General features: G+C 58.6%; 1 protein-coding gene across 1 annotated transcript in view; it reads right to left on the reverse strand.

Moving 5' to 3' along the window:
* Positions 1–276: 276 nt before the first annotated feature.
* The window catches only part of LOC141751504 (carboxyl-terminal PDZ ligand of neuronal nitric oxide synthase protein-like), a 36,980-nt gene continuing 20,030 nt past the window's right edge, over positions 277–17,226 (reverse strand). The window contains exons 3-11 of the mRNA XM_074608447.1: positions 9,454–9,546; positions 8,707–8,765; positions 7,162–7,270; positions 6,601–6,742; positions 6,039–6,199; positions 4,309–4,476; positions 3,460–3,625; positions 2,638–2,995; positions 277–2,182 (exon numbers count right to left, since the gene is read on the reverse strand). Coding sequence (XP_074464548.1) covers positions 1,693–2,182; positions 2,638–2,995; positions 3,460–3,625; positions 4,309–4,476; positions 6,039–6,199; positions 6,601–6,742; positions 7,162–7,270; positions 8,707–8,765; positions 9,454–9,546 — 1,746 coding nt within the window. The 3' untranslated portion in view covers positions 277–1,692. The remainder of the gene's footprint in view (positions 2,183–2,637; positions 2,996–3,459; positions 3,626–4,308; positions 4,477–6,038; positions 6,200–6,600; positions 6,743–7,161; positions 7,271–8,706; positions 8,766–9,453; positions 9,547–17,226) is intronic.

Raw genomic sequence — 17,226 nt, forward strand, 5'->3', positions numbered from 1 at the left:
CCTGACCGAGGAAGCCGTCCCCTGCGTGGGGACATGTCTGGGGACATGGGACCTGCTGTCGCTGGCACTGCGAGGGGGAGCAGAGGGGGCTGCTGGGACGCGTGTTTGAAGTGGGGAGGGTGCAGGGGAGCAGGCTGGCGGCTCAGGGCAGTCTTCATTCCCAGAAGGGATCTTTCTTCTTTGGGAATACCCAGGGGGTCCCCAATCTGCACCTGGGGATGGTGGCTCGGGGCTCCCGGCACACAGGCCCCCACGGGGCAGAGACCACAGCGCCTACTCTGCAAATCAGACACCTTTATTTTTTTTCTTTAAAAGTCAGTTACCAAACTGCAGTGTACTTTATTCCTACAGAGGGGCTGGTCCGTCTCTACCGCACTACGGGACAGCCCAGCCAGAGCTTTACAAGCCCCCAGGCCCGGTCACCAGTAGAGGTGCCACCAGCCCCCACGCGGCTCCTCCCGGACAGCCCCGGCATGGCCACAGCTGGTCCTGGGTACATGTCCTGTCACCCCCGTCTGTCCCCATGGGAGCAGTGCCGTGCCAGGAACAGGTGGCGTGGCTGATCCGAGTCTCCATTTCTGCTCGACACTTCCCCAACTCGACCCTCCAACACTTTCCCAACGCCCTCTTGCAAACAACCGAGGTGGACAAGCATCTCCTCGGGTCCCTCCCTAAAACCCTCCTGGGCTGAAGGGGACACGTGCCACCCCGGCCCTTCACCCAGGGCTGGGCTTCTGCCTTAAACCTTCACTCATCCCAGCACACTCACACTTCTGAGACCAAACCCAACCCACACCATTACACCCTAAAATCAGCACAATGGAGCAGCCTCCAGCCACCAGCTGCTCGAGGCACGGCAGGGCTCTCCCACCCTGACCCCAAGATGTGGGGTGCACCCTCCCTCGGGGGGGGGGCACCCACCACAGCAGCGGTCTCCCCAGGCCAGTCCTGCACCCGATCAGTGGCCTCCAGGGGTGTCCCCAGCCTGCGCGGGCAGTGGGCGCTGGGGCGTGGGAAAAGGCACCTGTGGGGGAGGCAGTGGTGGCTTTGCTGTGTGGGGACGCATCGGTGGGGCTGCTGGCCCCGGCAGCAGGGCTGGCACAGCGTGGTGCTCCCCAGGGAGACCCAGCCCGTGTCAGCCTGGCACCCGCCGCGGGGAGGGGAGCAGCGCTGCGGCTGTGTCACACAGCCCCGCTTGCACCGCTACCGCGGGTGGCAACCAACGGACCGGGGTAGTGACAGCAGCCTCGTGTCAGGGTGTTTGCAGCCCTGTGCCGTGCCATGCCCCTGCCCTGGGGGTTCCATTGCCTGCGGCTGCCTGGCCAGCAGAAGGGACGTAGTGACGAATTGTGCCTCTGCCAGGCAACAGCAGAGAGAGCTGCCCAGCGGCAGGGACCCCACACAGCACCCCTGGCTGCATGAGCAGGGACGGGACGGGCAGCAGACGGGGGGACGGGGCAGCAGGATGGCAGTGTGAGCTGGTGCGGGTTGAGGGCAGGGGCTGGCCGGGTCACATCTTGCCTGGCAGCCCTGTATGCGGCGGGGGGAGCTGCTGCGTGGGATGGGGACAGCAAAGGGACCTGCCTCCCAGCCTGGGCACAGGAGCCCCCAACCCCAGCGTGGGCCGGTGGAGTGGCGTGGATGGAGCTGCTGGGACTGCCTGCCAGCCAGCTGCCACCTACTGCTGTCCCACTAAGGGGGAACCCTGCTGGGGGCCCCGGCAGCATCCAGCTCTGGTTCAAGCAGCTCATCTTCTGAGAAGCTGATGTGCAAGCAGGTGTCATCCGCAGGGGAGAAGGGCAGCGTGAGGTCCGTGGGGCTGGCCAGGGCGGCCAAGTCCTTGGCCAGGGCCTCGCTGGCTGCAAGGTCGCGGAAGCCAGCCAGGGGGGACATCTGCCCACTCTCTCCAGTCCTGTCCTTGCCCAGAGCACGCTGGCAGGTCCCAGCAGGGACAGGCTCCGTGCCGGAGGCAGCGCTCCGTGCGGGAGTCCTTGCCTCAGGGTCCAAGAGGGTGAGCGAGCTGGCAGCGATGTTGGTGAGGCTGGAGATGCTGGGGCTGGGCAGGCTCATGTGGGCAGCACTCTCGGGCTTCACCTCCGCTTCCAGGCTCGGGGAGGTCTTGCTTGACCTTTTGCGTAGGATGGGTGGTGGTGGGTTGAGCTTGGGAATGGGCTGCTGCCGCCTGGAGAGCAAAGGCAGAGAGATGAGGTGACAGGCAAGGTACTTACCTGTGTGGAGGGCTCAGGCTGGCTGCTCCAGGCTCTCCAAGAGACCTTTGCTGGGTCCCATCGGTGCAACCCATCACCTACAGACGATGGAGTGGGGGTGAAGTGATGCAGCATCTTGGTGAATGACCATCTGGCGGCAGGGGGACAGAAGCAGGGCAGGCAGTGACCCCACTGGGAAACACGGCGGGTTCCTTGCCCTGCCTTATTGCACCTGAGCCAGCGCACAGCCCCTGGGCTGCCTGTCCCTGCCCCTGAGCGCCCAGAGCACAGCTCTTCCTCCCCAGACCCTGCTGCTGGCTCTGCTGCCGTGAGCACTCTGAAATGTGGCCGGGGCAGCAGCGACGAGCAGGAGGGTCTGCTCAGGATGTTCCTGTTCCGGCCAGTGGGAGACAGAGGTGGCACATCCTACCTGTCCTCGTCCCCTTTGTCTGTATCATCTGCCTTCTGCCGGCTGCTCCCATTGAGCAGAGTGAAGTCGCTGACCTCGGAGCCCTCCACGCGCCGGCTGAGCCCGTCCTGACCCTCCAGCACAGCCAGGCACTCGTCCCCCTCCTTGCTGCTGTAGCGGTGGCCGCCCCTCTCCAGGCTGACGAGGTTGAGGTAGGAATCCCCGGGGCCCAGGGCTGGCAGGGATCCGGGGGCCACGGGGCTGCCCAGGATGCTGGCGGGAGTGGAGGTGGACGGCAGATGGACGTCCAAGCTGTAGTGGTTCTTCAGGTTCAGGGAGAGGGACTGAGCCAGGGACAGGTTTTGCAAGGAGCGGTCAACTGGCAAGAGAGGGACAAGGGTTGTGTGAAGAGCTGGGGACCTCCAGCCCAGCTGCTCCCCATGACCGCGAGAGGTGCTCTGCACCTCCTCCAGAGCCTGCTGGGATGGTGTTGGGAGCATCCCAGCTGCTCCCTGGGACTGCAAGGGATGTAGAAATTCTCCAAAGCCCCCCCCGAGCTTGCCAGGATGGTGCTGGGAGTGCCCAGCTGCTGCCCAGTACCGCGAGGGGTGCACGGATGCTCTGAAGGCCCTATGGAGCCTGCTGGGATGGTACTGGGAGCACGCCAGTTGCACCACGAGGGGTGCAAAGATGCTCTGATGCCCCCCAGAGCCTGCTGGGCTCATACTGGGAACACCCCAACTGCTCCCTGGGACCATGAAGGGTGCAGAGATACTCTGAAGGGATGGTGCTGGGCGCATCCCAGCACCAAAACAACCCCCGTGCGGGGGCCGCTGCGCTCACCCGGCTGCCGGTGTTGCTCCCGGGCTTCCAGCACCGTCAGCTGCCGCACCAGCAAGGAGACGTGCTGCAGCAGGTCCCGGTTGGTCAGGAGCAGCTGCCGTACCCGGGCCTGCGCTTCGATCCGCGCCGCCGTTTCGGCCGCCAGTTGGTCCTTCAGCAGCTGCACCTGCGGGACGGGACGGGACGGGGCGGTGCGGGGACGGGACCGAGCATCCCCGGGATCCCCGGCATCCGCGGCGCGGCGGCCCTCGAGCGCCCTCTGCCGGCCCCGCCGCGGCACACCCCCCCCCACCGGCACCCACCCGCCGGTATCCCCCCCCCTACCCCGGCACCCCCCGAGCCGGTCCAGCTGCGGGCGGGGGGATGCCGCTCCATCCCGGGCCGCGGGAGGTAGGGGCGGGGGGGTCCGCTGCCTCCTCGGTAACATGAAACGAGCTGGGGAGGTGCTCAGGCGGGGGGGCATCGGCCTCCCCACTGTGATACCGGTTTGGGGGAAGAGGCGCAGGGCGGGGTGGCTTCCAAAAATGTTATGAATGGGGAGCTGGTGGCTCTGTGGAGCTTCCTCACGACCCCGCTAGAGCAGCCGGGGCTTATGTGTGCAGCCAGCTTCATGTCTGGGGGTGCTGAGCCATGCCGCGAGCCATGCTGCCAGCTGTGCCACAAGCGATGCTGTGAACAGTGCCGCTAGTGATGCTGCGAGCTACGGCGCAAGCAATGCTGCGAGCTCCCCATACCGCTCCCACCCCAGCACAGGGCGCTTGCCCCCCGCTGCCAGCCCAGCCTGGCTGGAGGCTGGGGCAGGGAAAGCAGAAGGGCTGGTGGCGCCCGAGGGGAGGGCAGGACGCGTACCTGGGCCACGGCCACCTGCGTCTGCTGCTGCTGCTGGAGGAGCTGCTGCTGGAGCAGCTGGAGGCAGTGCTGGGAGGCCAGCGGGGTGATGGAGGCCGAGGAGCAGGGGCTGCTTGGGCTGAGCAGCTGCTGGGAGCCAGCCGGGTGGAGGGAGCAGTTCTCGGTGTCCTGGGCATAAAGAAATGGGCAGGGTGAGCAGACCAACTAGCTCAGGCTGGGATTTGGCTCGTGTTTCCCCATGGCATTGACACTGGTGTCGCAGAGCGACCCTGGGACTGTCGAGGGGGGCAGCCCTGGGCTCGGTATCAGGCTCTGCGCGTCTGTGTCATCCCCAGGAGAGCATGTTTCGGAGTGACTCCTGATCTCCGAGAGCTGGCACGGCTGCATTGTTGGCATCTGGCTGCAGCTCCAATCAGGGAGGGCAGATCCCTGGGCAGGAGGCACTGGGGAGCGACCTAAATATCCCACCACCTTCCCCATGGTGCGGCTGCCGCAGGCTGGGTGGTTTCTTATTGCCTGAAGCATTTCCCAGTGGCAGCAGCGCCCCGTGTCAGGGCCACCAGCATATTGAAAGACTGCAGGGGTCCCGGCCCTCGGAGATGCCCAGCGTGAGAAGGGCAGTGCACGCGCCGACCGACTTCAGCAGCCCCTGACCCAGCCGCGAGCCCCCGCACCCCGGCACGGCGCTGGGCCTGGACTCTGCCGGGGCAGCCCAGGGCGAGTGAGCTCGCAGCCACCTCCCGTGCCCCGGGGACTGCGTGGTGGCCCCGTGCGTGGCTCTCCTGGCCCTCGGTAGCACGGTGGGGTCTCAACATGCAGTGCAGAGCTGGGCAGTGCATCCCCCTGGCAGGCAGCCTCCCACCTCACAGCGGGGGTGTTTTGGGACCGTTCCCCCAGCCGCTGCCTTTCCTGCCCCCTCTCCCTTGGGCAGCTCTGGCTCCCGAAGGAACGCGCGGGGAAGCCCTGCCTTTCCAGCCACGGAAACGCATCCCATTGAGCGCATTTCACCGCAGCTGTTTTCAGCCAGGCCCTGCAAGCGATACAATTGTGTGAGATGAAGCGATGCCATTCAGGCTGCCGGGAAGTGCGCACAGAGGGGCTCTGCAGAGCCGCTATTCATTACCGCGATACCACGGCTTGCGCCGAGCGCGTCCTGGGTGCCTGCGCTGACGGGGCTGGGCCCCCTTGGGGACACCCCTCCCCGGGCCTGGGGGACGAGGGGAGCTGTGGGTCGCTGCCGGGACAGTCAGACAAGCGACTGCTGTGTAGTGGCACAGAAATCCATCCTGCATGGCGGGGAAGTGGTTGCCTCACCAGAGATGCGTCTTAGTTTCCACCTGTTAACGTGGATGCTGTTGTGGTGGTGGTGGGGGTTCCCGCCTCGCTTCTCCCTTCTAGTGGTGGGTGATCGCTCCAGCAGAGCCCCTCTGAGCTCTGCCCTGCCCTGGGCTCTCCCGGGCTGTGTCTGATGGCCGTGCGCCATGGCCTCCCTCCCAGCTCTCGCCTCTCCCCCTGCCCCAGCGCGGGGACACAGCTCAGCTGTGGGTAAACTGGGAGCTGAACGCTGTCCTGCCCGGGGGCTGTGAGAGGGGGGAGCCAGGATGGGGGTCTGCAACGAGGTTTCCATGACAAATCAAGCTGTGATAGAGTGACCCCAAGCAGAAGGACCCCAGCGGTGGCAGAGCACATGGACTGTCCCCCAGCGCCCCCCCCACCCCGCCCCCCATTACCTGGCAGTTCTTATCCTTTGCAGCTTGCACAGGTTTCAGCACGCTGAGGTCCCCCCTGGCAGCGGGCAGCTCCCCAGGTCCCCTCTCGGACACGCAGATGCCATCAGAATCGATGCCAACCTCGTCTGCATCCGTCATCTTGGAGCCTTTCATCTGGTGAACTTCAAACGAGATGGATAAATAAACTCAAGCCCCCGCTGCCGCAGGATTGCAGCAAGGAGCCGGGGCCCTGAGCAGGGCTGGGAGCCAAGGTGGCAGCTTAGGGACAAGGCCAGAACTTGCTTTGAGACTCAGTGTGCTGCGGAGGAGCAGGAGGAAGGGGCTTGAGACCCTCAGCCTGCTGGACAAGGGGGCTCAGCCTCTGCCTTCCCGGTGCCCAGGACAGGTGGGCAGAGAGGGCAGATTCCCCGTGCCCCCCATCCAAAGGGCTCCGAGGCTCTCGCTGTCACTAGAGCTGGCCCATGACAGACGGGCCACCTTGCGTTTTTCCCCCCCTTTAAAGCATCCCTGCTGCGGCAGCTGAGAGAGGCCTGCCTGTGCCCCGCGGGGACCCGCATGTCACCTTCCAGCGGCTGCTCCTCGGCCGACTTGTCGCTGGCGCCGTCCGCCTGCCCGTCGGCGTTCTGCAGGGCGTGCTGCAGGCTCAGCTTGTGGCACACCTCGAAGGCCTGTCCCACCGTCCTCACCACCCGCATCGCCTGGCTCTGCGGAGCAAACCCACGCTGCTCAGCCCCGCGCCAGCCACCAACGATGGGAGAACTGGGAGCCTTCCCAGCTTTCCACCCCGGGGCTGCCCCACGCTGCCGTGTCTCTTCCCGTGCCGGGAGGCTCCACTGTTGGACCTGATGCACGGCATTCCCCCGCTCCCCACGCTCGGAGACGGATGCTCTCATCTCCTCGTGGGCTGGGGCAGACGGGCTGCGCTGCTGCCCTGGCTGGGCAGGAGGGGACAGGCACCAGGCATGTTTTTTCGGGGACACTCAGCGCTGGCACTGCCTGGGTCTCTCCCTGGGGAAATGCATCCTCCGACCCAGCGGTTGCTTTGGCACGGGGAGGTGCGAGGTCCCTCGGAGACCTCTCGCCCAGGCATGACCCAGCCGTAGCCCCCCCTGCAGCATCCTACCTTCTTCTTCGATTTGAAGACGTTGCACCTGAAGGAGTTATTAGCGCCGTCCCTTGCGATGTAACTAAATATTTTCAGGTCTTGCGAGTCGTGAGATACGTAGAAGATTCTAGGTGGGAGAGAGACAAAGGGAATTAACCACCCAGGGGAGTCTCTGGCCCCAGACAACCTCGGAGGCTCCCGTGTGTCCCCAGGACAGGCTGGGTCACAGCACCCAGGGTTGGAGGAAGGAGGTGGTGCCGGTGCACGGCCCCTCCTGCGATTTTCAAGGCAGGAGGATTTAAAGAGTACTTCTGGCTTGATGGAAAACCTTCTGGTTTCTGAAGTAGGCAAAAGCTTTTTAAAGATGCTGTGGGGAAAACTAAAAAAATCTATAGTACTGGAAAGCATGTGGCTATTTTTAGCCCCAGCAATTAATCCCTGTCCCTGCTGCAGCGTGGCACAACTGCCTATGCAGTCACTGTCCTCCCCTCGGTGCAGCCCCCCCAGGGACAGTCCCGGCAGGTGGCACAGCACAAAAGCCACCGTCCCCTGGGTGCCTCTCCCAGGGGTGCTGAGGGTCCGGCACTGCTCCCTCTCCTGTTCGGGCTCACTCTTTCTCCTCCCCGTGCTGCAAAACCATTTTTAAAGACCTTTTTATAGATTTGATTTAACCGGGTAAAAATGTGACAAGCGAGCTCAGCTCTGAATAGAGAAGAAACCAAAGGGATTCTTGAGATGTTTCTCTTTTACCGATTGGAATTTTTTTTGTGTTGAACTTGCAATTGGAGCAATTGTGGCCCATGCACCACATCTTGTAATAATCTGTAAAAAAAGCCAGAAGTGAGAGGCAGGCACGGACAATGCATCAGCACGTCCTCCGCGCCCCAGCTCCTCACCGAGGGCTCTGAGGCAGAAAAACGGTGTCGGTGATCCCGGCCCTCGGGGCTGCGGGAGCTTCATGCTCGTGGTACGATTATTCACTTGGCAGATGGAACAGCCCGGTGCAACCCGTGCTCTTAACTGTGCTACGCGCCATCGCTGGGGCTGCCTTCAAGGAAGCCATCCCTGACGGCTCCTGAGGCATCTGTGTGGGGCTTGTGGTCTCCAAAATACTTTGAGATCCCACGGCAGGTGCTATGGAAAGCCGATGCTACCTTACCGCGTCCTGTATGGGTTAATTCCCTGTAAGCACTTACACCTGAGAGTACGGCGCTTCTTCAGAAGCACACGGTGAGCCGTGCTCTGAAGGAAAACCGCGGGAAGCCTGTCTTCAGAGTCGGAATCAGAAAGTAATTCAGGTTGAAGGCATCTCTGGGGGTCATCTAGTCTAACCCCTGTTCAAAGCAGAGCCAGCTTCAAAGCTAGATCTGTCCGTCGCACCCTCAAAAATGTATGAAAAGGATTCCCCACCCGCGGTAAATTTTGTAACCTCGTTAATTTTTCATGGTCCTTTGGAAAATCAGCCTTGGTGGAGGCAACTCAGCAAGCGGGAGGATGGACGCGCATCGCTCAGGGCTGATTAACGGCTCTGGACCGAGCGGGGGTAGATCCCCTGCCGCGTACCTGTACACAGGATCGTGCATCACCACCATCTTACTCTCATCCCAGGTCCACTCCTTTCTCTGTAAGGGGGCAGAAACAAAACTACAGTGAGACGAGGCAAAAAGAAACTCCACTGGGCTGAGGGGCAGAACCCTGGAGAACGGCGCGTTTCTCCCAAGCCAAATCCAGGCTCCGGTTTGACTGTAGGAGCAATGGCTCTTTTGTCGGTATCTTGGATAAAAATAGATTTTTTTTTGATCATTTATCATATCTGGTCATCTGATCACAGCCTCCAGAGCTGAAAATGGTCCCTAAGATTAATTTATAGCATCAAATATGCAGAAGAGTAACACGTTTTGGGGAACAAGACGTGGAGCTGGGGCTTAGGAGATCTGGATCCGGCTGCTGGCTCAGTGGGGAGCACAGTCTGGGTCAGGAGCTGAGGGGCTCAGCCCGGGCAGCGCAGAAAAAGCCTACCGGTATTAACTAGAAAAAGAAACTGTATTTCCTGAAAGCTTGACATATTTTTGATAGGGGAAAAAAATTTTCCTCTTCCCACAGTGTAATTTTCCCACTTTTTTCAGCAAGGTTTTGTTATTAGTTTGTTTGACAAAAAAAAAGAAAAAAAAGAGAAAAATCAAGTCTTGCGAAAATTCTGTGTGGTTTTTAAGAAAAGGTCAATTTTGGTCAGAAGTGTGACTGTCCTGAGCAGCAGTAACACTCAGACATGGTCAAAGCCCAGCCCTGGCTCGGCTGGAGAAGTCTCACCTTCTGCTTCTTGCGCAGAATCACCTTCACCCCGTCCACGGACACAATGATGCTCACCTTCTTCTTCTTAATGTTCTTGGCTTTGAATTCATACTGATGGGAAGAAAAACCCAGGTTAGAAGAAAGGTGGGACTTGGGGGTACTGTGACAGTGTTCTACATGACAATGTCAATTTTGTATTTAATCCCAGCTGCTGAGGGAAGTGGGAATTTGTTTTATCCTGCTAAGAAAATCCATGTTGGGAAGGACCCGCTGCCAGAGCTGGGATGCCGGGCAGGATCCTGGCTTTGTCAGGAGCGTCCCTTGGGAGAGGACAAGCAGAGGTCAATCCTCGGGACTACACCCAGGGATTGCTAATTCGGATCTGGGAAGAACTTTTCCCGATGCGTTGGCCGTGCCTATTCCAGCAGGATTCTGCACCAGAGGCTTGACGGGGAGACGGCTCTTGCAGCAAACACCAAGCAGTGATTTATGGCGTCTCTGGTGCCCTTGTATGTCAGCGCTGCAGCGCATGGGGAATATAGAATCACTTATGAATTGCAGGGAGGGCCAGATGGGTGGCAATAATGCAATTATACCTCAGTCATTTACATAATCACATTAACCTCAGTGGGCTCAGTATCTCTGGAGAAAAACCCAGCTCCTCACCTGCAGGTGTCTGCAGTCTAAACTCACCTCCATTTGTGTTAAAAATTAAACTGCTGCTTTTAAATGTTGCTTTTGCTGACAGCTAGAAGCACGGCAGAGCCCTTCCACTCCGCAGACCTGCATTTACAGCGCTGATCCTCACTGGCCCTGTTTTAGCCGCTATTTTCGTCTTCTAAATACAGCATTTTGATACCCCATGCTTTTCACAGTCCCTATCTGAAACCCACCTTTCCTGGGCCAGATCCTCAGTTTATCTAAACCAGCACATCCCCTGCTGTCAGGGCAGCTACAGCACCAGCCACCGGGTATCTATGAAAAAGGAAATCCCTTGGATTAACTCGATGTACAGTTCCCATAGCTGGAAAGCAGAGGTTACAAATCCCCTGTTTTAACAGCCTGATAACGTGAACTGTGCTGTAACGGAGCTGGGACTTGGCGAAGGGGACATGGTGGGGACACCGCTGCCGGCTGGCTCTGCAGGTTGCAAGCTTTCCCTGCTGGGGTGCCAGGGTGATGCGGCCCCTCTGCGGCGTCCTGTCCCACTGAGGACAGCCAGACACCTCGGTGGCACCGAGCCTTCCCGGGGAACGCTGCGCCGGGCCAGCGGGCTCCGGGGGACTGGAGGTGCCTCTGCTCCATCGCTGCCTCCTGGGATGCCTCTGCCGCATCCCTCCGGAGAGTCAATGCAGCCCACCTCATTTGTCGACACGGAGGACGAGGCGATGCCGAGCAGCAGAGTGCAGCCTGAAGCCTACCAACACCGTGTAATTAGACATCTAATTAGAAATCTTATCTCTTTAGACAGTCAGCGGAGCTGCAGGTAGTGACTGAGATGTTAAGGGAGTCCAGGCACCTCCTTCAGGAGCCTGAAGTTGAAGGATGCTGTGTGTGGCACCCAAGCGCTGCAGAGAAAATACCCATCTCCCAGCTCCTCAGCACCCATTGTAAGCCACGCCAGCCTTACAGGCAGAAAATTGGGTGGCTTTCATGTTTATCAGGCTTTTGATGCTGTTCATTGAATTCTTAGCAGTCTGCAAGGTTTATGGTATCAGACAGACCCCGGATTAAACCATAGCCTTTTGATCTCCCCATGAATTATTACTCTGAGACAAGCTCTTTAAAAATCTATCTATAGCACCATTGCGTGTGAAGCCGGAGCTAAATTTGCTATACACGTTTTTTTATTTATAGGCAGGAGAGAAATGATGGGCGAGGTGGGGAGCGCATCCTTCAGATGGCCACGGGACACCTCCGCGGGGATGAGGACAGCCGAGAGGGCATCTCCCCCCTTGCGCCCCGGCAGCCCCGGGGTGCCCGGCACCCCCAGCCCACCCCCAGCCCACCCTCGCTGGGCGCTCCCGTCTCTGCCGGGCTGGAGCTTCCCCCTCCCCTGTGCTCCGCACCGCCAAACTGTTTCTCCTTGTCTGCTCGCATGAATGTCAATAAAACTGGGATAGATTGTTCTGCCCGCTAAAGAGCTATTTATCTTTCTTTATACACAAATGGCTGGGAAAATACTAACTGAGCTTTCCAAGAAAAAGAGAGCAATACAGTGTATTTTCCCCTTGTAGCAACAGGGGTGCAATTACATTCAAACAAGGCTCTTTACTCAAAGGCTTTAAGCGAAGTCCAAGCCTGGATTTTGCAGAGATGCTTTTTCTTTCTCTCTTGGACAGAAAGGAACAATCGGGAGCCACGGCAGCGCATCTCCGGGCGCTGCCAGGAGGGATGGCGGGGCTCTGTAAGGCCAGGGGACCCCAGCCAGCTGCCACACCACGTCGCCCCAGCCTGGCTTCAGGACAGGTACGGGGCTTGAGCCCCAAGCAGAGCCGTACAGCTGGTGTCAGCTGCCCGGCACCCCCTGCCCTTGCCCCGGCCATGGGCTGGTGTGAGCCGTGCCGCTGCAGCCAGGGCTGGAGAGACACATGGGGTGAGCAGGAGCAGAGCTCAGAGCTTCTCCCCTGCCCCGCATTCCCCGCACACGGCGTCTGAAGCTGTTTTGGCCCTTGCAATCTGCAGACAGCACCCTCAGGCTCTGCTCAGGATGCGTCCCTTTGCCATGGCATCGTCAGCCAGGAAGGAGGACGATGAGTTCGCTGGTCCTGCTCGTGCTTTGCTGCTGCCACCTGCGGACGGCCAACACACGCTCCCCACCGGCTCCTGGCCATGGGCAGAATTAGCTCAGCCTGAAAACAATTAAAACCCACTGGGCCCCAAAATCCTTTCCAAAGGGTGAAAGCCCTCCAGCAGCAGCAGCTGTAGGATGGCTGGGCCCCGAGTGGTGGCTCACATGTGGAGCGGTAACACCAGCTCCCGAGAGCGGGGCTGGGCGAAGCTGCACCGGCTTGGGTTGGACTCTCTCTCCATCTCTACATGTAAGAGGCAGATGGGATACTGCTTCAGTCATTTAATTGCTTCCTACCAAGCAGGAATCGGTATTTTAATTAACTGTGATTTATATAAAGACAAAAAAGCACATGAAAAAACGCACTCCAAGACAGCGGACTTTATCTCCTATAAAAGCGTTCATGCATAAACCAACGCACATGCGAGCCCGAGCTCCTGGCTAACCTGGCACTGCCGTCAGGGAGCAGTCGAGTCACTGATTTTGTTTTATTCTTACTATTGAATTGATGTGATTTTTTTCCCCCAAATTTGTCAAGGCTACCGACAAATCCAAACCCACACAGCAACGTTCATCTTCTCTGCTGCCTTCGGAGATTCAGTCGTTATTCTCTTGCTGCTTGTGCTATACTATGGGGGAAAGCTTTCCCCATGGTAAAGGATCTGGAGTTGCCCTTACACGTGGCGATTCAGCAGACGAGCGGAGACAGGGCAGGACATTTTATAAAAAAATGCAGATCAAAAAAGGGCTATGCATAGCATTTAATTTAGCAGCTTCATTAATTCTATTTCTGATGTGTTTGACCTGGAATACTTTCCATTTTGGCTTTTAAATTCACGTGTTTGAGTTCTTGCCTTTCATACGGTCCCACACACCGTTGGCATGCAATATTAACCTACCCAGGAGCTAGAGGCTGTATGACTAGAAATGTTAATGGCGCCGTGCAATGCATATTTCATCCGATAATTCCACCCAAGCAGATATAAATTACACATGCAGTTACCAGCTTCCATCTGCTGATGAAAGAGATGGCCTAATGCACATTTGAAATCATATGCAGTTTCCAGCACTAGGAACAACTTGCATGAATAGAGTTATTCAAGGAAGCAGTTCTTAATGTGATTAATTACTGAAGGTATCAGGGCCTTCATTATGTAAATGAAAAGTGTCATAAAATAGAGAGTTTGCACATCTTAGAGGCAGCCTCTCTTTCCAAAAAATGCATCTTCCTCATTAACAAAGAGCAGAAGGGCCAGCCTCCAGCAAGCCGGCGGAGCCAGAGGATGCTCCCTGCCATGGTTCACAGGGCGTTTGCTGCCGCGTGGCCCAAGCTGTATTGAGGGAAAACAAGGCAGAGGCTCTCCAGGGGCTAAATCAGGAGTACATCGGCGCTCCCAGTCACTGCTGGGTAAGGACTTTGTTTGCATGCCCAAAGGAAGATGCCACAGGCTTGGAAATGGATGGCCCTTCCTGCCACTGTAAATTCTCCGTCCAGCGCTTTGCCCACTGTCCTGCCCAGCCCGGCCAGCTGCAGGACATGTGTGTCCATGAACAACCCCGCAACAACAGCGGCCCCAGCCCCTTCCCAAACCCTCCCCACCAGACGGACACAGGGAGCGTGGCAATGAGGTGGAAATCTCGGCTCTGCCCCCCGACAGACCGGCTGCGGGCAGTGTCACCCCGTCAGGACGCACGGCCCTGCTCCCGCTGCCAGGCTGGCATGCGGCCGCATCCCAGCACAGGAGGCATCCTTCCCTCCCGCTGCAGCGTGCAACCCCCGGTGCTACATAACCGCTGTTTTAGGCATTAAAACCATGACGAATCCAAGTATTTTGAGTTCAGGAATGTTATTAATTTCAAACCAAACTGACCCGCGCAGCATGAGGACACGGCGTTACCTCGACTGCTGTTTGAATTACTGATGCTTGGAGTGCTGCCGCTTGGAACTGATGCTACAGAAAGCTCCCCCAGTTCTTCTCCCAGCGAGGGCAGCTTAGCCAAGCGCTGTGTGCCGCCGCCGAGCTGACAAACCAGCAGTGTCAGTTCCCATACCCTTTGGACTGCAGGCTGCGGTCCAGCCTCCAATCCCCCCCCGACCCACCGCGGCCCCTCCTGCATCACATCACACCTTCCCGCCATGGCCCCGCCAGCCAGCGGCGTCACCGGTCACCCACAGCCGCTCCCGCGCGACCTCTGGCTGGAAACCGCTGGGTTATGGCCTTTGCTTTGTTCGTCTTGGGAAGCATGTGCCTGTCTGAATCCTATGAACTCCCTGTGCCCGGCGGCGGGGCGCACGCTCCCAGGGACGTGGCCGGCGTGAATGCGGCCGGGCATAGTCCGGGTCTGTGCTGCAGTAACTGGGCAACATGGACACAAAGGCGATGCAGGAAGCGGTGGAGTCCAGGAGTGCACCTCCTGCCCAGTGGAAAAATGAGAATTTATGATCCTTGGAAACATAAAACTGTTCAGTGGAAAGCAGAAACCGAAGGGGGAGTACAATAGGCAAGGAGAATGCTGGCAACATACCCAAAGTCTTTTTTTCTCATTTAAATTAGCTCCTTACACCATCCAACAAATTCTCTGTAGATACCGCAGCCTGTTCCCCACACAGTGATCCAAAGGGGGCAGGGAGCTATCGTGGCCCCGCTGGGTTTCTGGGAGTCCCTGGAGGGGCAGCAAGGAAATGTGACTGCAGTTCATCACAGGATTTATTTATTTATTCCTGGCTCTGCGCTTTGGCAGCGGTGTTGCTGCCTGCAGAGCCAGGCAGGGCTCGGACCTCTCCAATGAAGGTTTGTGCTCCAGCCCCGGCGTTGGGCTGGGGTGCCGGGATGTGGGTTTGTGGGGATCTCTGTGCGCTTCTGCCCCGGACCTCGGGTCAGGGTCCAGCTGCGGCCGCAGGCTTTGGCTGGATCAGTGATCCCTGTCCCTCCTTTTCCAATGCTCCTCGGGAGCTGGCCAGTCAAAGGCTGAATTTACACGTTTGAGTGTAGCCCCCCTGTCCCCTTCCTAATCCGAGTGCAGCCTGCGGTGACTGGCATCGTGCCCTCACCCCTCTTAGCACCCTCATGGGGTTCAGGACCCTGGTGATGACCCACAGAAGGTCCCACCACACTCTCCTCCCCGGGACTCCCGTGCATCCGTCCTTTCCTGCCTGGCAGCTCATGCAGGTAACCCCCCAGCAGATGTGGGCAGCAGGAGCAGGGTCCCCGTCACAGCGTGCTGTCCCTGGGGAGTTCCATACGCTCCTTCCCGAGGACTCCACCTCAACCCCAGGCTCAGCCTCTGCACCATCCACTCAGCAATGCCGATGGCCCTGGCCACAGCCTGAGCTGCAGAGAGCTGCTTACAGACTAAGCTTTGATTAGTCTTGGCAAGAAAAGCACCACGGGATAGACTGGCCAGAGATGATTTATTGATAGGATTACTGTGGCCGGCCTGGAGTTGGTGCCCTGCGCGCAGCGGATCTGCAGATGCTGCTCAGGTGCAGGAGTTGGAGACAATTTGTCGCATAGCTGTGAGGAAAGGATTAACGGGAAAATCCACTCTATGGGCTCAAAATCTCCCCAGCAGACCACATCTATGGTACATAAAACCATCTGCTTCCCAGCATTGGCTTGGTCAGGCAGGCGGGTAACTGCTCTTTCAGAGCTGGGAAGTGGAAGCAGAGGTACTCGTACGTTGGCCAAGGGGCAGGACTCCAGAATTATGGAGTCCCAGCACTTGGCTCTAGCTGGAGGACAGCCCTCCTGCTCCAAAGCCTCACACCAAGCCCAGCTGCCTTGCTGGGACCATCTCTCAGTGAGCTGTGCTGACACCTCCAACTCTTGTCACTTTGACCCCTTCACAGCGACCAGCTGTGATGAGGTGTTAACGGTCCTGAACAGCTCAACCTGGGGCCTACACCCACACCCCACCCATGGGCTCAGGAGTTCCATTTAAGCTCAGTTGTGGGTCTTAATCCCCTTCCTGACTCCCAGCGTAGCACTGTTGGTCTCCGGCTCAGCTACAGCTATGCCTGACCACAGACCTGCTGATCCTGACATGCAGATGGACCTTCCAGCTTTGCCTCAGATCTGCCTCACCAGCACAGACCTACCTGCTCACCTGGACTCTCGGTTGAACCCACCTACTACCTGGGGTCTGCTCTGCTCTCCTGGCTTAGGTATGATGGGATGGGGCCCTGGCTGGCGAGGCCCTTGTCCTACCAGCCATGTTATCATGGTTGGCTTCCAGCTCCTCCCTGAGGCAGAAAAGCCACCCTTGCTGCTCCCAGACCCCGGGGCAGTGTGTGGCCCCTCACAGCTGCCTTGGTGCAAGGAGATGCACAAGCACCTCACTAATGAGGGGTCTGTTTGCCAAACCCTTCCCTAATGCCTGAGCTTGGTGGTCAGCCCCTCGCCGCAACTCGAGCTGGGCAGCGGTGTGGATTGAGGGGGGAGGACGGATGAAAGGCAGTGGAGGAAATTGCAAAAAAAAAGAATTAAGCTAAGAAAATATTTGCATTTCTGGAGTCTCCTGTTTGGCGTTGTCACCGCGACTTTAATTGGTCTAATCTGCAGGTCTTCTTGGCCCTGTGCCCCCCAGCCCCTCAGCCAGCACGAGGGCGCTTCGGCTGTGTGTAGCCAGCTCCTGGCTTAGCTCATAACCGTGGCTCCAAAAGCAGCTTCTTGAAAGTTGCCTGTAAATGGAAAAGGGTGTGCGAGCTCAGGCCAGTCCTCTTAGTCCTGGCTCTGGCTGCGTTTCAGCTCTCTGCAGAGATGCAGGTGTTTCCTGCTTCTCTCTTTAGGGTGCTCCTTAGGGGACAGGTTTCCGGAAGAGGGATGGCCGGGGATGCTGGGCACGCCTGGCCTGGCTGCCTCCTGCCAACTCCTGTTCTGGCTTTGGAGATGCTCTGGGGTGATGTGTGCGAGTGCAGCCACAACAGTGCCTAGGGTCTAAGGGGAAAAAAATAATCCCTTAGGAAGCGGTACCAAGTGCCACCCTCCTGCCAGCGCTTT

The sequence above is a fragment of the Larus michahellis genome, chromosome 15, assembly GCF_964199755.1.
Source record: "Larus michahellis chromosome 15, bLarMic1.1, whole genome shotgun sequence".
Taxonomy (NCBI): Eukaryota; Metazoa; Chordata; class Aves; order Charadriiformes; family Laridae; genus Larus; species Larus michahellis.